The sequence below is a fragment of the Gavia stellata genome, chromosome 14 (genome assembly GCF_030936135.1).
Source record: "Gavia stellata isolate bGavSte3 chromosome 14, bGavSte3.hap2, whole genome shotgun sequence".
In the NCBI taxonomy this organism is placed as follows: Eukaryota; Metazoa; Chordata; class Aves; order Gaviiformes; family Gaviidae; genus Gavia; species Gavia stellata.
In genome coordinates, this window is record NC_082607.1 from 7,758,582 (window position 1) to 7,782,815 (window position 24,234).

General features: G+C 48.6%; 2 protein-coding genes across 2 annotated transcripts in view; one reads left to right on the top strand and one right to left on the bottom strand.

The window, feature by feature from the left end:
- Positions 1-5,923, top strand: part of MCF2 (MCF.2 cell line derived transforming sequence) — a 63,633-nt gene extending 57,710 nt beyond the window's left edge. Inside the window, exon 30 of the mRNA XM_059824551.1 lies at positions 4,029-5,923. Coding sequence (XP_059680534.1) covers positions 4,029-4,069 — 41 coding nt within the window. The 3' untranslated portion in view covers positions 4,070-5,923. The remainder of the gene's footprint in view (positions 1-4,028) is intronic.
- Positions 5,924-7,973: 2,050 nt separating this feature from the next.
- Positions 7,974-23,820, bottom strand: F9 (coagulation factor IX). Its single transcript, XM_059824496.1, has 8 exons — positions 23,754-23,820; positions 20,497-20,660; positions 20,147-20,171; positions 18,145-18,258; positions 16,259-16,387; positions 13,884-14,122; positions 11,518-11,635; positions 7,974-8,549 (listed from the first exon to the last, which is right to left on the bottom strand). The coding sequence occupies exons 1-8, from the start codon at positions 23,818-23,820 to the stop codon at positions 8,002-8,004; spliced, it is 1,404 nt and encodes a 467-aa protein (XP_059680479.1). The 3' UTR covers positions 7,974-8,001.
- Positions 23,821-24,234: the final 414 nt, after the last annotated feature.

A 24,234-nucleotide genomic window follows, 5' to 3' on the forward strand; every position in this document is an offset into this window, starting at 1 on the left:
CCATGTGTTGCCTCATCACCATGCTGTCCACTGGAAATGGCAGACCAGGGTTTGCGGTGGGAGCAGCTCAGGAAGCCCACGTAGGTTTAGTCCATCAAAAAAAAAAAAAAGAAGAGAAGAATCCACCAGTTATGGCTACATGACACAACTTTTGCAAGTAGATTTCTTTTTAACTACTTCCTTTTTGTCAAAATCTGTTGTTTTGATGAATTTGAAGGAAGCCTTCTGAAAGGCTTAAAATTCCAGTTAGCTCTTGATGGTTTTCTGGTATATTTCAGTGAAATCCTTCCTATGCAGGAAGATATTTTTTTATCCCCTTTGTTGCAGGGCGGTCAAATTTCACAGGTTGGAGGTTTTCTGACTTTACGTAAGGGGTAGCTCGTAGTGGGCTAACAGCACGGCTGAGAGGACTCCCCTTGGCGTGCTCCCACCCTGGAGCACCATGTGTTGTCATCTCAGCAAGTCTGGTTATCACATCTCACCGGGTCCTGGACCGCAGCCTGTGCAGGAGGTTTCTCCAGCCATAAATGCATCCTGAAAATAGGGTGCTGGCAAACTTTGGACACTGGTTTGCTTTGTCAGTGGTCGTATCCCCCAAAGGCCAGAGACTCGCAGCTCCAGGCTGGTTTACAAAGTTGCTGAGTACAAACTAAGGAGAATTTCACAAAGCGAACCCACAGAAAGCTCCTCCTGTAAGTCTCTCACCAGTGCCCGGGCGCTTTGCAGTCGCGCTGCCAGGGTCTAGTCGCAGCACTGGGGCTCTGGTTTCCCTGTTAAGATTAACTCTGTTCTCTCTCATCGCTGATGGTGTATGCAGTCTCTAGGCATAGGCATAATTCTAATTTTACTTGTGCTCCAGGCAATATTGTAGGATGATGTAGGATGTTTTCTTGCTATTTCCTAGAGCCATTCCTAGAGCTTTTCAGTGACGTGTCCTTATAGCCATAATGTACTTGCGCTCTAAAAGCTGATTTTCAAACAGTACCTTTGCATTTAGCAGTTCCCTTTCCACTGTGTACAGGTCCTTTTATACTGCAGATGACTTTGTACCACTGACTGCTCAGGAACGCAGTCTGGATTGGGCTCTTTTCTGCTTCTTCAGAAGATGGAGCTCTTGCTCCAATATAGCAATAGGAGAATTAGGCAGCCAAGCTTGTAGAGCAAAGTAGGGGCAGGAGGGAGCACCATAACCCTCACATATTATTAGCTGCTTGTGCTGAAATGCTGTTTTGCATGTAAGCAGGGTAAACTTTATTAACATCTTGTGGGGTCCTCAAGAGCTTAGAGTGTGCGGGAGTCACTGCAGAGCTGGGGGGAGGCAGTCCCGGCCCTTCGCAGGGGGTAGTGCCTCTGTTACCGCTCAGCTCCAGGTCCACACAATAAATAAAAATACATCTCCAATCACAGAATTTCATAACCAGAATTCATATAAATCTGGGATTTGTTTTTTTTCAGTGCAAAGCCTTTAGCTGAATAGATGAAATGGTTCCCTTACCTTATCATCTTTTCTTAGATTTATACTGTGGCCCTAACAAAAACCTCCCACCACAGGATGGTTGATACCTGCACGCTTACAAGCTGTTCCTCTCCCCTCCTGCTAATTATTCCAGTGTTGAGCAATTACAAATCATCATGAAGTTACAGGGAACTTTTTGCTGCCCATTTTAAGTTATCAGGTGTGTATTTGGTCAATGCCCCACTCCCCTACCATTGCCAGCTTTGCAAATCCGTCACGTGCCGAGGGACAGCCTATGTGCAAAGCTGAACTTGCAACATCCAAACGAATCCACAGATGATTTTTCTTCCTTTCCTCACATGGTTGCGTAGGTAATTTTCCTTATAGATGAGAGGTCACAATTGGCAATGCCATGTTACTGTTGATAAAGCAAGTATTTCAGTCCAAATCTTCTTTTGCAAAAGTGTGTGTGGGGGGAGAACCTTATTAAACTTTTTGTAAATCTTGGCCTGGATATAAGCCTGGAGGCTTTTTGGGAGGAAGATGGCTGGCTTGGAGGTAATTTTGAAAACCAGTTTTCCTCCTGGTGTGCCTCTAGCTATAATTTCTGAGATTAGTCCTTGCTGCTTTCTTCTGAATAGATTTATTCTGTCTCCTGTGCAAGTCCATGGTGGATTTTTTTTTTATGTGTGTGCCATAGCAATAGTTTTGTATCGCAGGTGATAATGCGCAGATCTCAAAATGGAAGAGGTTTGGAGAGAACTCTGCTCAGAAAAAGCAATATTCAGAAAATAGCTACTGCTGAGATTTACCTGTGTGTTGCTAGTTTAAGCTGCCTTGCTAAAGCGATCAGGCATTGCCTGGTCAACTGACTTGACTTTTACTTGCATTAACAAGGAGACACAAGATTATCTATCTCTTCATTTCCCTTGTGCAAGACCCACGTCTCGGGGAAGGTGAGGGCTGCAGCGTTACAATCCCAACTCCTCTTCCACAATGGGGCAGGAGACAAAACATTTCTGCAAGTCCCCTGGTTGCTAACGTGCCAAAGATGATGATTTACAGCACTGACAAAATTTGTGTCAGTGAAGGAAAAGGCATCTTGCCTCTCAGCTGCACTGCAGCACCCACTTCGTGGCAAACAGAGAGCAGGGACGGCAGAAATGAGGTCCTTGCCGTAACCCGAAGTAGATGCGTGACTCATTTTCACTTCAGTGACATGGTGCTCATGTCCAGCAGCGCCGCAGCCTCCCCTCTCATCGAGGTTAGGCTCTGTCCCTGCCCTTCTTTTCTCTCAGCAGTGGTAAACAGATGCAAGCAAAAGCAAACATTGTTCACTCCCAGATTTTCACATCAGAGCAAGCTGGGGCCAAAGCTTTTTTGGCTTTTTTCACCTGACCTTGAGGGGCAAGTCTCCACTTGCTGCGTGGAGGTTGTGCGAGACTGATTTCTGTTAGAGGGAGCATGAAATAGAGTAGCCTGAATAAAAAAGGGATTCAAATGAAAAATGGAAGCAGGGATAAATGCCTTTACTTATTAGATTATATATATAAAAGGAACATTGCTACAACCTTCAGGTTCTTTTAAGCAACAAAAAGTTATATGGCAGAATTTGACTTGAGCCCAAAGGCAAGGAGCGTTCAGAGCAGGCGGGGAAGGGTGCTCGGTGCCAGGGCAGGCGTCCGTGCCCGCTTGGTTTAGGGAGGGCGCAGGCTCCTGTTCTACATGCCAGACCATCTCCTAGTTTGTTTTAACACCCCGCTTGCTTCATTATCTCTTCTGAGCCTTAAGGGGATCCCCTGTGTGTGCTCTTCGTGCAATAAAGCTGAGCAAAGGTTTCCCCACTGGTAGTGCCCGAAGGACCGAGCTCGTGTGTCCTCTGCTCCTGCTGGCCAGGGCGGTGGGGACCGTCCTCGCCACTGTGGTGAGCTTGAGGCAACCCTTTATGTGGCTCCCTAGGCCACATGGTTTGAATCTGCCCGATAAAGAGTATCGTACGTGGCTGAACTCTTGTGCTCTTGCAGGCTGGCGTAAGCATGTTCGCTGAAATGGGCAAGTTTTGTCTTAAGTTCTGTTTAAAATGCCACTTGTAGTTTTGCAGATGCAGCACAGCTGTTTGCACTATTACTCATGCACTTTAATAATTCCAGCCACAGGCTTTCGTATTTATGCAGGGTCCATTAAAGGTAATGTTGATTTTTTTTTTTTTTTGGCCTTTGAAAGGTAAAGCAGGGTCTCCTTGTACAACCTACAATGCCAGCCAGCCTCACAGAACAGCTATTCTGTAACGCTGTAGACAACCATTCTGAGCCAGAATAAGGAGTCTAGAGAAGATACCAGCTGGCTGTGCTGTGATAATCAGGTGATAGATGATGGAAATGAGTCAAACCCTGTGGTCCTGCCTTAGACAAGGCTCTCACTGAAGCTAGCGGGAGTTTGGCTTTTAGGGAGAACTGCAGGAGTGCACTTATTTTTTTTTTTCTGTTATACAAATGTTACATGATTACAGGGAACAATGTATTTCTTGGAATAAGATGCTTTAATATTAACATCATTCTTCATTACTTTATAGATGCTGCCCTGTGTAACACGCGAAAGTTTAGTTCCCCTTGAATTAAGGGTGAACTAGCAGCATCCTATTTTCGATGCTCTTTGGAAGCTTTCAACTAAGTGTTACAGAGAAATAGCACAATAGTTGGAGTTGTCCTGTACTATTCATCACATTCACAGACCTCCACAGCTTCATCTGCACTGAACGGGACTGGGGTCCTAAGCAGCTTCTCATAGTCATAAAGGAAGCCATTCTCCGCTCTTTCTTTTTTTTCTCCTATGGAAAGTACAGTATTTTATTAATTTTACCTGCTGTTTTTCCATGACATCCATCACGTTTCATCAGAGAAGTACACTACAGTTTCCTGACACGTTGTTTAGATGCTTGAAATTTCCTCTACAGGTTGAAGGCTTTACCTACTTATTAGCTGACAACTGTTGAAGTTGCAAATAAAAGAGCTGAGTTTTGGTAAACCAAAAAACAAAAACAAAACAAAACAACCAAACAAAGAAGCTGTATGTCCTGCTTAATTGATTTTATGAATGGATTTTTCTTAAATACCTACTTCAGCTATGTGAATGTAATGTTCTGTAAGAGCATCGTCTGGCTGACTCACATGCGAAGATGCAATAACGCTAAAGATCCTCTTTTTGCACTTAGGGTCTGACTCCAGCCCATTGCAGTCAGTCCCGTTGATTTCAGTGAGGTTTGGATCAGGTCAAACTGACAACTCAGGGTTGTCGCCAATCACTTAGGGTCCCAAAGTGTCCCAAGGCTGAAACCTGTATCTAGCAAGTGTTGAAGTTTACATTAAATGTATGTACTTTTGGAACACGTGCCATAAATCCAAGTTAAATGTCCATGTTTGCACTAAGGATGTTCTTGTGATAAGACTGTACTTTTCAGCATCTTTAACAATAATGTATCTATTGAATTTTTGAGAAAGAAAAAAGAATCTTGAATGCTCATAATTTAATTTTGTGTTTCTTTGTCTAGTTTTGCTTTTGTAGAACATAGGTACAGGTGGTTTGACTTCTAAGCAGATGTGTGCAAAGAGCGTCTGACTGCGTTGAGAACAGGGTTAATAGTATGCATGCGGTAGTGAATTTGTTCTGTCCCATCAAAATGAAACGTTTTATAGCGTGGACTAAAGGGGGACCTTTATGATCCGACTTTGATTTGTGAACCGTGGATTCTCAGACACAGTCCCAAGTTGTTAAGTTAAAACACACTGGGATTTGGGGTTTTTTGGTGACCATTTTTGTATGGAGGAATTGTTGAACTACTCGATGGCTATGGTTGCCTGGGGGGTTCCCCGCCACGCTGGCACGCAGGGGAGGGCATTTCTCCAGTTTGGCTGGCCAGTATTGCGGGTAACCCCTGTACACCCTCAAAAACGTGACCAGCCGAGTCTGAACTGAGAAACCCTGCAAGACCTGGAAAGGTCCCAGTATCCTTCAGCCACTGGCAATCACAGCAGAGAGGTTTTAAGTCACTGAAGGTTATTTCCATCTATTTTATAAATTGGTCACAATGCACTTGCTAGGTGGAAAAGTAGGAGTCTCTTAAGTTACTGTCAGGGCTGTTTATAGTGGTAAAAATTCTTGTGGTACCAGTACACATTTTGAGGTGCAACTGTAAATATTTGTCTCAAACATAGCACACATTGCATATTTAATGGTTTTAATCTTTTTTGTCTTCCATAGTTTTAAATCTAAGCTTTTATTAATTTATGAGGTTGATAAGTTCTGCAAATCTGAATGTACAGTCTGAGATTTTTAACATTTGAAACTTTGCACATGACATGGTATGTTAACTTAAGTATGCTGTTGAACTAGGCTCTTCATGTATATGTTATTATAAATTACAGTAGAGAATTTTCTCTGACTGCAAGTTTAAATGAACTATATTGTATATGTACCTGTAAAAAAATGTGTTAAATCTATATTTAAAGATTAAAAACTTGTTAAATAAATTTGTATGAGAATATGCAATTCTGTCCAAAAACACCTCTGCTATAATTCTGGAGGAAAAAAATAATTCTCACAGTGTTGGTTTTATTTAAGTTCTTTGGAACATATATAACCTTCTTACATGCATTTTAATTTTAAAATAAGCAGTGGCAGATGATCCGATTAGCTTCTTGCTGGATGTAGTGGCAATGAAATTGGGAGAGGCACCGTAGCGCTCATACTGACGTCTGAAATAGCAGCTATTGAAATCCTGCCCTGGCTCAGGGTGTCTCCATCACCAGCCTCTCCTTCATCCCAGCACTGGGCAGCGCTGCCAGGAGGGACCTCCGGGCTGGGTGCTGCGGGGCCGTGCTTGTGGGTGGGTGCGTGGGGACTGTGCGGACATCAACAGCCCTTTTGCAGGTGGTGTGGGGGGAGAGGTGGTCTTGGGGGCACATCTCACTGGGCGGGAGGGAGGAGACCCTCGTCACTGGGGTTCTGCCTTTGGGGACGTGCCGTGGTCCTGTGTGTGTGCCTGCAGCGTGGGAAAGCACGTGCATGAGCTGCTGACGCCAGGCATCACAGGGTGCAGTTCCTGAAGGCCACACTGTTTCCCCGTGCACCCCTGGAGTTTTCCATGGAAGGAAATACAGAATCACAGAATCACTACGGTTGGAAAAGACCTGTAAGATCATCAAGTCCAACCATCAACCAAAAAAACACCACCATGCCCATTAAACCATGTCCTGCAATGCCACATCCACACAATCCTTAAACACCTCCAGTGATGGTGACCCCACCACTTCCCTGGGCAGCCTGTTCCAGTGTCTCACCACTCTCTCAGTAAAGAAATTTTTCCTAATATCCAGCCTGAACCTCCCCTGGCGCAACTTGAGGCCATTTCCTCTTGTCCTGTCACTTGTCACTTGGGAGAAGAGACCAACACCCACCTCACCACAACCCCCTTTCAGGTAATTGTAGAGAGCGATGAGGTCGCACGAGACAAACCAGCAGTGATCAGAGCTAAACCTCCTTTCCTCCGGGATTATTCCCTTCCCTTGAAGGTGGGAACTGAGTTAAGCCCATCTGAGTCAGCCTGGCACAAGACCTCTGCCCAGCGTAGCCTTCCCTGGGATGCCACCTCCCTTTCCCCATGCCTCGGTGCCAGCACCCACCCTGGGCACGGGGCAGGCATCTCCCAGTGAGGTTCCCCCCACCCGCTCAGACCAGACACTGGGGTGTCCCTCACCATCTGCACTCAGGGGACATCCCCCAAGCTCGTTTGGGGAAGGCAGTGCTCCGTCTCCATCACCACCAGCAGCACCTGTGGCCACAGTCTCTAATTTAACATGATTAATAGGGAGACCAGGACAGGTAATGAGCACTAAGCAGTTCTCTTTATAAGCCTAACAAGGCTCCACAGAAATCATTAGCACAAAGTCTGCCACTACCTTTAGATGAGTTTTATACAGATTTTAGGTCATTTATACAGCCAATTTATGCTGTCCTAAAGCAGAAGGAGCGTTTCCTGCTGCCCGCGATGCATCTCAGCCTGGCTCATGTGAAAGTGTCTGGCCGAGAGTGCTGTGGGTGCAATGTTTTGCGTGTTCACGGCCCTGGAGGGCTCCTGCTACAGGGACGACGCTGAACGCTGGTGCCTGAGGCACCCAGTGCCTGCTGGGCTCCCCTTGCCTGTGGTGCTATGTGGCAGCCGTGGGCAATGCCTGTGGTGCACTGGCCAGGGGCACGTGTGAGCCATGCTGCAGCTCATCCACACCAGCCTCTGCATTTGGGATTTGGGGGCTTACGCCGTGTCAGCAGTGCTGGTGCATTCAGGAATGCAGTCATGGGTAATTAAAAAGGCTTTTTATTTCCTTATTACCACATTTCCACGGCGTTCTCAACTTTTGCCTTCCAAGAGCAGATATTAGTTCATTTAGAAATGTTTATTAAAACACAATGATTTCTGAAAAACACATGGATTGCTACGGCCTCTCTTCAACCAACCAGTCCACCCCCAGCATGGCGTAACCTCCCGTGGGTTAGGTAAGCCTCGTGATTTCCTTTATCCATTTCAGGTACTTGGAGACCCTGGTGTAGATGCCGTATTTACCCGGCTTGGCACATTCCTCGCCCCAGCTGGTGATCCCCGTGAGAAACCAGGTGCCCTCAATCTCGGTGGTGTAGGGACCTCCGCTGTCCCCCCCGCAGGTGTCACTGCCCCCGGCCGGGAACCCCGCGCAGAACATGTTCTGCAGGATGGTGGTGGAGGTGCTCTTGAGGCAGGTTGGCCGGTCGACGAAGGGCACTTTGAGGATCTGGAGGACGGTGGCCGGCCGGCCACGGAAAAGCGTGCTGCCCCAGCCACTCACCGTCCCCGTCCCGTGCTTCAGCAGGGCATTGGTGAACTCCCGGTTGCCGACGCAGATGGGGGTGACGTAGCTGTTGAAGCTGAGCGGCTGGTCCAGCTCCAGGAGGGCAATGTCGTTGTGGTGCTTGTTGATCGAGGCGTTGTACGTGGGGTGGGGAAGGATTTTCACCACTTTACGCCGCTGCTCCGTCTTGTCATCCTCGTTGGTGTTGTATTCACCTGCAGAGACAAGCATGGCTTGGGCTCCATGGCTGGACCAGCGACCATGCCCTGACGATGCCATCCCGATGCGATACCACCCCAGCCGGGTGGTTGCAAAGGGATGAGCGCTGCACACCCCAGCCCTCGGGCTGCTCTGAGCCTGGTGCTGGCAAGGCTGCTTGCTCCTTGTCAAAGGGCATTGGAGGTTCCCCCATGGCAGCATCTCCTTGGTCCCCGCAGCCAGCAGGACCTGAACCCCCAGATGTGACATCGGGCATGCACTGTCTGATCAAGTGCCAAAGGTCCAGATGCTTTTGCCAAGATTAGTAGCAATGTGGCTATTCTCAGGATTTAGCACCCTCACAGACAGGTAAGAGGGATGTTGCCCTTGCATCAAAGGGGGAAAGCCTTTAGAATTAAAAATCTTTGCTTAAAATAAATCATTTATTAGTGAAAAGAAACCTGACCTTCCCTTTTCCAAAACCACACAGCCACGGGGCAGAATTGGGTGCAGGGGGCTATGAAATTCACCCCCCCGATGCTCACAGGTGCCCCCGGGTCCCTGCCACCCGCACGAGCCTCAGCTGCTTGCGATTGCAGGGTGCTGCCGGCAGCTTCAGGCTCCTGTGATTGAGTTGCTGGCAGCCTGTTACCTCCCCTCCCGGCTTGTGTAACAGGTAGAGGGAAGGGAAAATGTTCTGTGGTCTTGGGTCGGCAAACGGGCAGCATCTGGGTCTGCCTGTAGCCAAATCCCCTCTCCTGCCTGTGAACTGGCTATGCTGAAGGCTCGAGAGCGGGATGACTTTTCCCGCTTGCTTTCCCACAGCCCAAGAGGCGCAGGGCGCGTTTAACCCCTGCTGCGGTATTTCTACATGCTTTGCTGTAATCTCCAGAATATACGATCTCCTCTAAACAGTATCTGCAGCACTCCTGGCCCTGGCAGTGTCCTGTGTCTGCTGCGTCTGCCTGCGAGGAGCGGCATGGAGCCCAGCGAGAGAGGTAAGGCAGCTTTCTGTGTTCGCGTTAACGCTGGCGCCTGACGAGGGCGGGTTTGGTGGCTGGCGCGGCTGATGTGCTCTGTGAGGGTTTTTTTGCAGTAGAGTGTGAATGTCAGCTTCCTCGCAGGCTGTGTTTCTACAGTGTAAATGCAAGACAGATGTGGGGGAGACTTTCAGAAGGTTTTTCTTATGCTGCGGCTGCTTACTATTGCTGGGGACCTGAAAACATGCTTCAGAGATGGAAGTGGAGAGGCAAAGAAGGACAGGGGAGGGGAATGCTTCTTCCACCCTCTGCTATCGATTTTTGGGCCTCCTAGGGTGCTATATACAAAGCTGAACATTTAGTATGAAGGGACGTGAGGGACTCAGATGTTGCCCATGCAGTGTACAGGGTGCAGGCACAAATCCGATAGTCCCTGAAGCCCAACAAAACCACGTTTTGCTTTCTTGACTTACTGCCTGTCCAAAATCCTGCCTGGAAACCCAGCAGTGCTGCAGAGCGGTGTGAAGGTAGTGCAAGGGGAGCTGGCTGATAACGTAGCCTAAATGGAGGGGTGTGTGACGTGCAGGAAAGAGCCTGAAAGGAGAGGCAGTTTGCATGCAGATGCAGCAAACGCAAACCCCTGTCCAGGTGGAAACAGGCTTCTCTGGGGGGAGTAAGACTGTTTTTGCACAGGGTATTTTGTACTTTCTCACGTTAGAGGGTACAAGGCTGGGCTTTGTGCTGGGGTCTCAAGCGAAACTGCCTGAAAGTAGATAGGAAAAAATGCTGTGTGCAAGCTGCGAGCCTCATCCTGCCAGCACCGGGCAGGTGGTGCCCAGCCCCACGGCGCTCAGTCCCCAGGGTCCGGCCAGGCACACCCAGGAGCTCGGCTGCGTTAACGTGGAAGGTGAAGGTGCAGCTGGAGCCCTCTTCATGAGCTTGTTTCTGTAGATATAAACTCAGTGCTTCAAGGCTTGGGTAGAATATCATTTTTGTCACTAATACATTTCATAGTGTTTAAACAGAAAGCATGATTCTTCCATGCCTCCTCTCAGTGCTGTTTGTAGCAATTACTAACCATATCAGTGTTCCCCTCCTGTACTTACCAGTGTAGCCCTCCTCTACTAGATATTCATACAGGGGAGAAACAAATAGTTTGGGGAACCTGATGCTGCCACAGCTGTGAAACATGGCACCGGGACACTTGCCACGGCCCCGCATCAGCAGGCTGTCTAGCAGACAGTCTGGAACAGCTGGGTACCAAGAGTCGGGGGAAACACCTTTTTTCAAGCAGAGATACATTTGTTTTGTAAAGTAGCAGCATCACTTGCTGTGCAGCCTGGCCACGCTGCCCCTGTCCAGCTCTCCAGAGACCCTGCTGTAAAAGCACGCTTTCCCGCACGCCAGCCCAGTTTCTCTACTTCAATCCGTAAATTCTATTTACTTCTAAAGAAGTTAGGAGAAAAAGCAGTCATCTTCTCCTTGCCAGGAGTTAGTCAGGTTGCTGGTGCCCCTCTTGCACCAGCTACACCAATCCACTCTCTGGGGGTTGTGTGAAAACTTAGTGTGACCCAAGAAGAGCAGACATCCCTACTGAGGTCCTACGGGGCTAGTAGAGAGAAAAATCCATCACGCCAGCTCATGAAGCAGCATCTTAACTGAAGCCTGCCAGGCTTTTAAGCAGCCTGGGGTTCTCTCTGGCTCAGGTGAGACGATTGCCTGCGGTCGGGTTGAACTGGGTTTGTAACACGGTCCAGCAGCTCCGTGGCTTTGGGACCAAGGCCAGACCCAGCTCACTGCTCCCACTGGAGGTGCTGGTACCTGCAGAGACCAGGCTGCCGAAATGCTGCAGTGCCCTCGGTGCCCTGAAGCAACTCGTGCTGCATTGCTGCCCATCGTGGTGGCGTGGGTCCCAGGGTTCTGTGCAATGCCTTGAGCCTGGCCAGCGCGAGCCCTGTCCCACGTCCCTCACCTGCGCCGGCCCGATGCCACCCGAGGTGCTCACCTGCCACGGCAGTGACGTTGTCGCCTGGTTGCAGGCAGTGCGCCGCTGTCACTACCCATTTCTCGTTGATGATGGATGCGCCGCAGAAGCCCACGCCGTGGCTGTTCACCAGATAAACCTGTGGGAGCAGAAGGAAATCACACCCGTGGGTTTGTGTAAATCGGCATGGAGGAATTGTGGAACGCAGGGGTTTTGTTTGGCTGTAGGACAGGCTGCATTTAGGTCGTACAGACCCAGTGCTGCCAGAGATGCTGCTCCTCGGGGAGTCCCTGCCCCTCTGTCCCCCACTCTGTCGCGGAGGGTGGCCAACACTGCCCCACACACGTTACTGCGCCGCTGCCCTTCTCCTCCCTTTGCTGCCAGGCTGAGAGGGCATATACCTCAGCATAAAACTCAGAGCGTCTGAAATACAAGCACTTCCACACGTACCTTCTAAAAGTGTTTTGCCAGTGACTAGATCTTAACTAGTTAACTAGGGACAAAACCTTGACTACCCATTTCATTTGGGCATCTAACTGCCTCAGCACTTACGGGGCATAAGCCAGGACATCCCTATGGTAAAACTTCTAATTAAATTGATCAGCTGACTCGGTGGACTGTATTTAAAAGAAGGCTTTCTTTATAATTCACCCGTTTCATTCCTTTCACGTGACGTGGCTTGTCACTCTCTACCCGCCTGGTACTTCCCACGTATTTACTCGTCTGATGCCTCCTTAGGCAGAGCCGGCTGCATTTTAAGGAGCTCAATAGCCATAAGGAAGAGGTCGAAGCTCGCCCACGGCAAGGAACCCGAGCGCCTCCACGCCGGCAGCCACCCCCATCCCCGGTGTCCCGTGTGGGCTCCGCGCCAGGCGTCCGCGGCTCCCGGCGCTGCCGGCCACAGGAGGGGAGGGCAGCACAGGCTGCCGGTGGGTGCGAGACTGCCCGTGGAGCAGCTGGGGAGGAGGCAGTGACATGGTTTATAAGGCCCTTCACTGAGATCTGAGCCCCACAACCACCCCCAAACCCGAGGGGGAGCGCAGCACCCTGCCTGGCCGCTGCCCGAACCCCAGAAGGCTGAGCATCTTCGTTTGCCAGCTGGCAAAAGGGCAACCGAGATTCTTTTGAGAGGGTGCCCGGTGAGGTAAAGGTCTCCATGAGCACAGCCAACTAGCCAGATGTGGTGGGCTTGTAGCATGTGAATTTACTTTCTTTACGGATACTGATTTCTCATATTTAAAGTTCTGGCTCTCCTCTCGACTCTCTGGGAATGCGTGGTGGGTGCCAGCATCACCTATGGTTTGTCCCACAAAAGGCTGTGCCAGGTAGCTCTGCGTGGCTAGGGCAGTGGTACGGCTTCTTCCTTTCAGACACAAAACATGACCCCCCAGGAAACCTCCTGCTGCTGCTTCTGGTGGCCGTGTATGTCCCCAACATGTTCGTGGCTTTTTTAGCTCTGACATGGAGGGCAGATGCCTGCTCCTGACCTGTCTGCATACACCCTGCGAACTGCTTCACTCCCTCAGCAGACGCGGAGGGATCGGCTGGTCTGCGTGAACGGGCATTTACATCCCTGTGTGGGCAACTTTCCATGAACATCACCAGTATCGGTCTGTGCCAGAGCTTGCAACAGAAAGAGATTTGCCATTCCTAAAACCTCATCTGAATTTATTATTTTGCACTCTCAGCCACTGAGGTTTCTGCACTCACTGAAGCCAGAGTAGAATATAAGGGTAGTAGATGACTTTGGAAAAGATCCAAGCTAGAAGCTAACTTTCCTTTTGGCAACAATTTAAAAGTATTTGCAGAGCAGTGGGTTGGAGGAGGTTTCTTTGCAGCCCCCCCTTGCCTGTGATGTCACTTTTGGTGAGGTAGAGATGATTAGGATGTCATAAGTTGGATAAAGAAAGAGCAGCTGGATTTGGTAGAGGTCATACAAGGACAGATCCTTTGTTGGTGTAAATTATCCTGGATCTGTTGAAACTGATGGAGCCAAAAAATGAGCTGCATTGTTCCTTGTAAAGCTGTGCCTTGCAAAGCTCCCCTCCCTCAGCCTTTGGCTTAATCTTGGTAAATTCATGGACTGCTGGGGAATCTGTTGCTATAGCTCAAAACCAGATCCTTTGTGCCCTGCAGATAAAGCTGCTGTGACTCTGACTTCTAGCTTTTTTGCCAGGGTAGACCCCCAGCCAGGCAAGTTTTGTTGCTGTGGCATAAAACTGTGTACAGAAAGAAGCTGTGGTCCTGTTAGACTTGAGATCTATTGCTAAACTAACCTCGGAGACAGGCTTTGGGTATGTAGAAGTAAGATGATCCTGCATTCAGAAGGAAATGAATAGATAGAGTGATCGCTGGGGTTACAGGAGAGCTGCAGAAATAGCCAGTACCTGCCAAGGCACCTCGCCTCTCATGCTGTCTGATCCACCGACAACCCGGGTGCCCGTCTTAATTATCGGCGTGATTTTCGTGGTGGCGGCGGTGCTGGTTTCCGTGATGTTGTCGAGCACCTCGTCATGAGCCTCATCGTGGTCATCAGCGGTGATGTTCCAGTGCTCAAAGGTGTTTATGGCACGGGTGAGCTTGCTCTTCGCTTCAGGAGCCGTGATCCTCCCGCAGGGATACGGCACTGGGAGAGAAATAGTCACGGTTACAGCTGGCTGCACGTCACGCTGAGACTTACGGCAATCGAAGGAACAGGCGAGGAGACAAATGCTGCCTTGTCTCAGCACCCTGTTTTGGGACTGACATGGGAGACGCAGAGCCGTGGGCCGACTCGTGCGTTCTCCGTGCAAACAGGCATCTGTGCCTTTGAGCAGCAGTGCAGGTAATATGTAAGAGTAGCAAAAGCATAAATTGTTTCTGGGCTTTAGAAATTAATACTGAACGGCTTTTAAAAAGAAGAAAGCTTGGGAGAGAGAGCGCACGTCTGATGGGACGGTGCAGCTGTGCCTTTATTTCGCGGGATGCTGAGGTGCGTGCCTGGGAGGCTTGCTGCGGTAGGCAGCCGGGCGCTTGGCTGACATTTCTACAGCAAGTAACTCCAGTACAACAAAAGTCCAGCTGGGAGAGGGCAGGAAATAATATCTGCCAATTGTACAGATAATCCTGCTTGGCACCAGTGCGAGGAAAACATTAATAAACTCTTTCTAGAGTTGTAGATTTTCTCTGTTAATGAAGACCTCATCTGTAGGCTCATTTCAGATGAGCTCTTCCCATTTCTCTCCTACGCAGTGTGTGCTGAATTCCTGCTGATAGTGGCAGTCAAAATAGTAAATAGCATCAGGCATTGTCTTTCATCTGAAAAGCTTTCGACAGCACTGTGCAAACAAACATTAGTGTAAAATCAGATGTAAGTGTGGCCTACTGAGATGTCATTATTTTTTTTTTAAACAGTCTGCTTTAGGAGTAAGGCTCAAATAAGTGTTGAGTGATAGAAAGCGCTACCCGTGAGGTTCGGCTAGGAAATGAAGGTTTTGGAGCCAACAAAAGCTAAGCTTTTGCAGGAAGGGCAATTACCCAGCCTGAAAGATGATCTTATTGCTAACCGCAAAACTTTCTGGTCCAGTGAAAGTGATACAGCATGTTGGGCAACACAGGCCTGAGCTCTTAATGATCTCCATTAACAGAAGGACTCCCAGCCTAAGATGCTTCCTACACTGATTGCTGAAAGTCAGCACTTTCAGGAGCCCAAAGCGCTCCTGGCTATAGCTATCAGGCCTTCAGAAACTAACTCACCTGGGCAGGTGCTTGCGTGCTAGCTTAGGTGTGCAAATCTGTTACTCTCAGGTGTTAGAAATACGATAGCATCAAATGCTAAATTGAGCTTAGATGCCAATTTTTTTCTCTACTCAATCTCCTCTTTCCTCTGCCAGATGTGCTTCTGAGATGTTCATGCCCAATTAACTTGCTGCATTGCGCTGGGTTGGGATTGCACGTGTCCGTGTAGTTAGAGCTATTGTAACAGCCTAGGAGAGGGGTGAAGTTGGGGAATATAACAAGAACCAGCTGTTCTTTAGCCCTTTTGAAGTTGCAACCTCAGGCAACGCATTTTCCCTCCAGCCTTAGGCTGCCTTTCCGTTTTGCTCCTCACTACCACAGCTGAGCCACGGAGTCTGTCTCCTGTTGAGGGTCTTTGTGTGCAGATACACACTAGTGGGAGGACAGCACCACCACAAAGCCTCACTTGTCTCCACCCAAGTCAGGTAATCATAAGACACTGCATAATGCCCAGCCCTCAAACGGCCCATCAGGAGGATTTACCGTACGAAAGATTGTCTTTTGTTCTGAAAAAGCCCAGAGCATCCTCGATGTAGGGTTAGTAACTAAATGGAAGCTCTTATTGGAACATGGGAGCGAGCTCTGGATGGATGGGAACCAGCGTGTATTCTGGTGTAGCTGAACGTCGTATTTCTGTCTCTAGAAAACTACTGATCCATACCTAGAAATATAAGATGGCTGCAAGCGGGAGAGGTGCCTGTGTGAGTAGCCAGTTGAAAAAGGCATTTGCCTTGTGCACAAATTCATGGACACCTACCCTCCTTCTCCACTCACCCAGGCTAAAAACCGTGTGTTTAAATTGCATCTGTCAAGCCTGACCCCACATCTGCCGTTGGGAAGTGCAGGGTTAGGCTCTTTACATTTGCTAAGCAGGAAAACAAGGCTGGTTTCCAACAGGATATTGCCTTTCTATGAGATTCATGAATCTAAAGCCAGACCTTGGAAACTTTCACCCGAATGTCTTAAAAATACTTTAAAAGTTAACCTGTAGGTTCACAGGACTTTCCGTCTTCATGAAGTCTATAGCCAGCAGCACAGGAACACACAACTTTCTGCGGCGGGTCATGCCTGCAAAAGTGCTTGCAGCCTCCATTTTTAATAGCACAAGTGAAGTCTGAAAGAAATTAAAATGAAACTGTGAAAGCTCTTTTGAAATACAACTGATCAAAGATTTGTTGGGACTTGGGCCTTTGGACTCAGCCTATAACCCACTCCAGTTGTTCCAGGCCATGGAAAATGGATGCTTGTCCGCAAGGAGAGCGTTCTCCTTCCAAATCACGTCCCTGCTTGTCATGAAGCAGTGCTGGGCACCACTTTGAGAAGGCAGGTTGTGGAACCTATGAGAGGTCCTGCTGAGCCCTGGTGCTGCCTTCTGCCTCCGACAACTGCATGCTGTCCGAAATTTGGCAGCCTGACCCTAAAGGACTCCTGCAAATATTTGGTTATGAGCCACGTGATTTCCCCACCGTCGTGCTGCTCTCTTCCCCCCCCCCCCCCCCGTGCTTACGGCAATCCAGCCGTGATGCGGAAGCTAGCGGAGAACGCCGCGTGTCAAATGGGAGCAAACCCTGAACCCAAGAAGGGCTTTGTCCTGGGATTATCGCTGGGCTCCAAATTTAAAAGCTCAAGCAAAGCCATATGTTCTTCCTGACACACCAATAAATCATCACAGCCTGACGTGGAAGACCCATTTCAGCAGGACGTTTGATGAAATGGGTCCCAACCTGAGGCACAGCGAGATTCCCATGACTTGCACGTGTCTTCTCCCACCCCACCTCACACTCTGTGCTGGGAACACCATCTCTTGGAGGTGGGAAACCACTCATCTGCAGATGCCCTTTTAATTCTCCCTGAGTTTTTGAGTAACTTCACAGCAGATTAACTCCACTCCTACTTCCTCAAGGACACCTCCCTTCCTGTAGCCATTTTAATGCCATCATTTACTATTTTTACAGAGCTCCTTTTCACGCCTCACTTCTAGCGCTATTTTTGTTCCTGTCTCACTTCCACGAGAAATCTGCAATGAGACTATTTAAATTTGATGCAGCTTTGAAATGCTCTTTTTAACGTACGCTCCTCTCTTGCCAGAGCAGAAGCACAACTAGAAAGAGAATCTTTTATTAGTGCAGTGAGTCTAGCACATTATGCGAGTTGCACAGCCCCTGATTATATTATAAATATAAGAGCTGAATATCCCTCTTGCTTAAATTATCAGCTCTTTGGTTTTCATAAACTCCTCAACCCATCAGGAAAATATTTGCCTTTTGTTTGCCTTCAGAATCAAGGTTGCTGGTGATAATTATAATTATGAATTTAGCAGAGTGCCATTGAGAGGAGGTTGCAGTAATCCTGACCTGCTCAGCACCTGCTGCCCAGCCTGGCGTGAGAAATGGAGAGGAGGAGAGAGAGCACGGGGGCCACATTGGGGTCAGTGGAAAAGCATTGCTTTCAGCGGGTGAGCACGTCGTCCCTGCTTGACGAGCAGCCCCGGAAAGGCTCGTGCTGGGGAGCTAAAGGAAGGTCTCTGTGTCAACATTTGCGCTGGCAGCCGCAGCGTGCTGAACAAAAGACCTTGAGCCTGAGTCTCTGCTGAACCCTGCGTAAGAGCAGGCATCTCGGTGCTCAGCGGAGGTGGAGCTGGGGCTCCACCAAGGACAGGAGAGGACAGAGACATCCGCTCCTATATCCCCAAGCACGTCCCCCTGTAATCCCATTGCCAGCAGGCTGAATTTGCACGTTCATGCAGTGACTTACAGGAAGGCAAAATGTGTCTGAAACTGCCCTCTGGTAGGATGAAACTCTACTCCCACTTTGATCCGATGGGATTTCACGTAGGGCAGAACAACTGCAGGACAAACCCCCGGTACATACCTATCTCACAGTTTCTGCCTTCGTACCCAGCTGGGCACCAGCACACGTAGGAACTTACTGCGTCCTTGCAAACGGCTCCGTTTTTGCATGGATTGGGCTCGCACTGATCTCCGTCTTGGAGAGAAGACAGGAGAATTAACAAACATGAGCGTCCACCATGGTTGGTGCCAACCAAGTGCTGGAGCCTTGCTCTGTGCAAGCCTCCTGTTAAAGACAAGCAAGAGACTGCACACCTTCCTTCTTTGTAAGGGAAAATAAGTCAGATCCTGGCACCCAAGTGCACAACATCAGTGCTGGGGTAATATCGGCAGCAGTGCTTTACCCAGAGTCCTAATTATGTGCCCTGTCCCACGTGGGTTAATTCTGCTCATTTCAGCAGAACTCCGCTTCAGTCTCCCTCATGTGACACCTCAACAGGACCTCCTGTCTTGGCTACGTTAGACAGACAAAGTTAGAAGGTTTGCTTCCTCAAGAGTGGTTAGTATTTCCTAATCTGAGTTATTTTAACACTATTGTCTTTATTCTCTGAAGGTTTGGGCCTGCCCACTTGGGTTTGGAGACCTCTATGTGTATTCGGACTGAAAGCCTTGGTCATTGCTCGTTCTTTCTAAGTCTTGTACTACTATTAACCGATCTAGATTTTTCTTTACATGTCAGGGCTTTTATTTTCACAGCTGCCAACAGCTGAGAAGCTGAGGCTTTAATAAAAATACCCAGTATTGCAAAATTAGTGATCTAACACTTTGGAACAGTAAGTCCGTGACATTAAATTACAGGGAAGTGCGCTTTGAAATGGTAACACGAAGGCAAGGAGGAAGGGGAATGTCTTGATGCATTTGTGTCCTGCCAGTAAGCGTGGCTGTTCACGGTGCTCTGAGGAATGGGCTGGAATGCAGAAGGCAGCTTGCAAACATGGACAAAATGGCTTTGTCTTGTCTAAGGCAGGGTGTTGGGGTTTGCACGTAAGGTGTGGATCGCGGCTGTTGCTGCTGCTTGGTGAGGGCAATTGGAGCTTGGTACCACTTGGGTGCTGTGCAAGGGTTGAGCTCCTGTGGGCTGCATGTGTTGGGAATAGGCAGCTTGTAAGCTGAACAGTAAACCAGGCACTTTGGATGATAGGGGAATATATGGCATTCATTATTTTTGAAGAGCTAATTGGTTACTGTGGCAGGGACCAAATGCAGTGTTGAGTTTCATCAGTTTTTTTTTTTTCAGAGGACAGTCCTACAATGCAAATGTAACTTTTTTATTTTATAGTCTGGACTGACTAATCTGAATTATTTAAGGCTTTTTAGTGAGATGTTCTGGGCGCTTCGCCAATCTACAAAGCAGTTCATTTATTGAAATGTCCTTAAAATTAGTTTCAGATATTTCAGTGGGCATTGAAATCTTTTTGATAAGGGACTGAGGAGTTGTTGGGGATGGAGGCTGAAAAGGAAGAAATAGATGGTGGAAAGAAAATGGTGGAGAAGCAAGGGTTTGGGACCACTGGTGTGAATTGCAAACAGCAGTTTGTGATAATCATGTTGAGGCTCCACTTTAATATGGCATTTCCAGGGACTCGCGCTGTGCTTGCACAAGGCTGTGTCTTATCTGGAGATGTCTGTTTGAGAACAGAGCATTTGCTGTTTGCTGGAGGGGTGTTAATTATTGCTGTCGCATTTACACTACAGCTGAAACTAGAAGCCCAGGGTGTGACCTGGGCTTAGTGCATCCAGTGGTCTGGGTGAACTGGTTTTGTTCTGTGAGTTTTTTGAAGTTTGTTCAAAAGAACTGCTTGAACAAAGAAAATGTTCAATAATTTTTTTTTTGGCTTGCAATTTTTATACAAACGGGACAGGCCCAGGCTGGGTGGCTGCAGGACTTAGGGTGCATGACTCTGACTAGCTCTGTCACAAAACTGTTTCTGAATGCTGGAATACATTTGTTTCAATAAACATCTGCTACTTATGCACTGAGACATGAATATTATGCATTTGAACATGAAGAAAGCAGCTCTTACCAATGTATGTTTTCCAAAACTCCATCTGCAAAGGAAAAAAAAAAAGGTTTCCCATGATTTCTAACTTCTGGGCACTGCCTGATGGAAGTAATAAAGGGATGACTCCAAAGCTAAAGCAAAAGGCTTGCAGGAAAACAACCACCTCCATAATCCCAGTGGTGACCAACAAATCTTTAAAGCAGTTCCCCAGCCCAACTGATGGATCACAAATGAGAATAAAACACAACAGATGCTGCACTTGGCCCCTGCAGGTTTTCCCCTTGCTGTTCACTCTTCCCCTTCTGTCCCTCACCTGAAAGGCTCGTAGAGGAGCAGGCTGGGGGGAACAATTTTGCAGCAGCGATACTCACAGTTTTCTCTCTGTTTTCAAACACTTCTCGGGCTTCTTCAAAGCTGCATTTTTCTTCTATGCATTCTCGCTCGAGGTTCCCAGGAATAACCTCTTCCAGTCTGTTTGAATTGGCTCGCTTTTGCCTGAGCAGAACCGAGCTCGCCTCTTTGTTCTCGATGAAGACTGCAATTTGAAAAGAAATAGGGGCTAGAGAGGAGCATGCGCTGTCGCGTGATGCAGCTGGGATGGGCTGTCAGGGCTCTGTTCTCCCAGAAAGCAAGGCCTTTTCATGCCTTCACCCCCCCGCCGTTGTCCCATGGCTGGGGATGTTTCAGCAGTGTTATCATCTACTTGAGGTTTCTTTGGTGTCTAACTTAAGTGCAATCCAGAGGATTGAATCTGGAGAACCAAGAGTCAAAGTAGTCAGTAGACAGAAATGACTGATGGTGAGAGGATGATTAGGAGCGCTGAAGTTTGATGCTTAAAATACCCTAAAGCAGACGGTGTGAGTATCTCCTATCATAGTCGCACAGACCGGAATAAGCTATTTGAGAGGGGGAAATAAGGCTTTTTCATGCTGCTGCTTGGTGAGATCTTGTTTGGACACAGAAATTGTCCTGCTTTAACTGTCTCTGCCTGTTTTGGCTGTGAAAGACCATTTGCCTCTGCAAGCGGCTGCGGCCCTTGGAAGCCACAGGCCATTTGCTTCTCTCCCTGCTCCTCACCCTTGCCCATGCGCCTGGGTACCGGTGTTCCCTGCCAGCAGGAGGGGTGGCATGAGCCCTCCTTGCCCCCTGGGCCAGGGGGTCATGTCAACGAGGCAGTGTGCATCCACCTTCAACTTGCTGGCCAAGGTCCTGGGCAGAAGCCACCAGCAAAGAGCTGCTGGCGCTGCAGGGACCCCCAGCCTAGGCGGGATGTCTGCGGTGGCCACCAGCCTGCCCATGGTGGCTTCCTGGTGAAGGGCACAAGGACATGCAGTCCTGTCATGGTGCTACCATGAATGGTCTCCCAGCAGGGTCACGCATCCCCACGGCAGCCACCCAACAGGGTTTGCTCCTGACTCACCTCTCAGAGCCCCCCGCCTCTGCTGAGCCGTCTTCCCCCATCCCACCACTCCAAAAAAAACATTCTTCACCCAGAGGAGCTTCCTGCTTTGCCTCCCCAGCCTCTCCCCTCTCTCCACCCTCCCTAAGAGCTGGCAGCCATGTCCCTTTTTGTCACCAGATGGCACGGTAGAGCAGCTCTTCTGGAGCTGCTGGAGGCCACCCTGGACACGGACCCTTGTCTGGGGGCTCTGTGCTGGAAGGGGTTTGGACAGGTCTGGGTCTGGCTCCTCCAAGGGTTACGGAGAGCGTGAGCTCAGTCGGGCAGGCAGAGGGGAGAGCGAGGGGCAAGTACCAGCTGCTCATTACTTCTCATGGCTAACTTCTGCTCTTGATCCAGAGCAGATCCCAGCCTCTTTGAAGCCACGTAGGATTGGTTTTGTTGAACTCTCCTGAGCCCAAAGGGGTTTGCTCTGATTTATGCTGTGCCACTGACGGTGTAACCGGTCCCTTCACCTAGAGATCTCTCTGCAAGAACTGAACTAACTGTTTTTGCAATGCTTTAAATCATTGTGCAGCAGGCTTGCACCTCTGCCTTCCTTATGTTAGTGTGGTTTTGGTTAAAAATGAAAAGGAGAGCATTAAAATCCTAACCTTAATCTAATAGTTTGGCAGTAGATATTGATGGGTAAAGCACTGACCTCCGAAGATGCCAGGCTTGTTTCAAACACTGCAGCCCCCGTGGAGTAGCCAGTCCCCTCCCAGCTGCAGGGTTGTGGTTTATGGTGGGACATGAATGTACACCCCCAAGTCAGCCTTCCCGGCCAAGCAGGGGGCAGAGGGTGCGGGGACACAGCTTTGCTGGAGGAGAGCTGCCCTCTTCTCCCCATGGCATGGGCTGCAGCCTCCAGCTTGTCCCCAGGCTGGACAGAAAAGGCTCAGGTGAGAATGACGGAGCAGCCTTCCTTGATTTTGTAACCCTGTTGGGCTCTCCGTGTGCTTAGTGCCCGGGCATCGCGACGTGGGCATAGCTGCACATCGTCCCATGTGATGTGAGGCAGCTGCATTAGACCCACTCCTTCATCTCTTCCCAGTGGGATGTGCCAGGCACCTGCCGTAATTAACCCATTTAATGGAGAGAACTCATTTTAATGAACACAGCTTTGCCTCCCTCAGATCCCTCTAGGCTTTCTCAGTCAGTTGCTTGCTGATCCCACATGCTGCTTTACAAGCAACACTTGATTTGAACTGAAGGTTGCAGGCCCCGTGCGGTCATGGGCATGGTCACCCTGGCTGGAAACCATCCTCACACCAAGAATATACTCACACATGACTTATCAACTTCTGAACCAGTATCTGAGAGGGTGAGATGGGTCTCTGGGCCAAGGGGCTGTGGGGGGAGACCTGTCCTGCTAGCTGAGAATAGTATTTTCTAGGAGGTACACCTGGGTGGGTGGTGGTACCAAGATGAGGTTCTGCTCACTTTTCATTGCTAAGCAAACATTTTGGAAAGAGGCTTTTTTTTTTTTAACATGTTACTTGCAATGTTTTAATGAAAGAAGAAAGGCCAGCGTTGCACCAAACAAGTACTCACACTGGATGAGTGTGAGAGTTCCAGCCTCTGCTGGAACTGTTGCTGCTACAGATAAATCAAGCAACAGCCTGCATTACTATGTGTGATTGCCCACATCCATCAACTGCTCTATCTTGTCTACAATTTTGGCTGCATCTTACAGTTTTTGTTCAATTCACGCTGGGTTTGGCTTTAAACAATTCTCGCAGTGGCAAATCCAATGACTGTTTTATGGATGTGAGTACTTGTTTGCACTCCAGGACAAAGCAGTGGCACATGCAGAGGTGTGGATGTTACTCCACCAGCAACACTCTCCCTTTTTTTTCCTTCTATGTGTGGGTGCGTGCATTCTAAAATGGCTGAATCAAGCTCTGAAAGCTTAAAAGCTGCAAAAATTTAAGAAAAAATCCATTCTTAAAATTAATGCCTGTGACACATTCTGTGTAAAATCAGCATAAAAACTATTATTTCATTCCCAAGAAAAGAACCAGAACTTTAAAGTGAGGAGCTATGAAATGCAGCAGTCCCTCTGATCTCTTGTCTCTTATGAGACTGCACAAGATGTCCCACCGTCAAGTGACAAACTGTCCTTTCACCTGTGCCAGTAACCCCCTGCACCCAAAACTGAAGGCCTTGCTAGGTTTTAAATGAACCCACCTGTACTTTCAGCAGCAAGACAAGCTCCCAGAAGACAAATGGAGAGTACGAGGTGGATATTTGCCATCTTCTTCCCACTGCCCAAACCTCTCACTAACAAATTGTTCGGATGGTGGAGCTCGGTCAATAGTTCCAAAGTGCAAGTGCTTGTTTATTTGCTCTGGGTAACCCTTTAATTTAAAGTCCCCAGGTGTGCCATTGGTGAGGCTTGCAATGGCAGCATGGGTGTTATATGAGAGGGCATGTCCATGTACAAGAAACCTTAGGTAGTTGCAGTCCCTGGGCTCATCTTCTGCCCTGTAGGATATTACAGCCATGTTTGGGGATTGAGTATGGCACAAGAATAGATTAATTCAGCTTCAGTGAACCTCTTTAAAGCACTGGATTTCCCATTCCTATCCAGGTGATGTTGTTGGCCATATAAAAGTCCACAGTAGCATTTTCAAAAGCTTCAGCATGGTCCATGTTTTGTCCAAAAAAG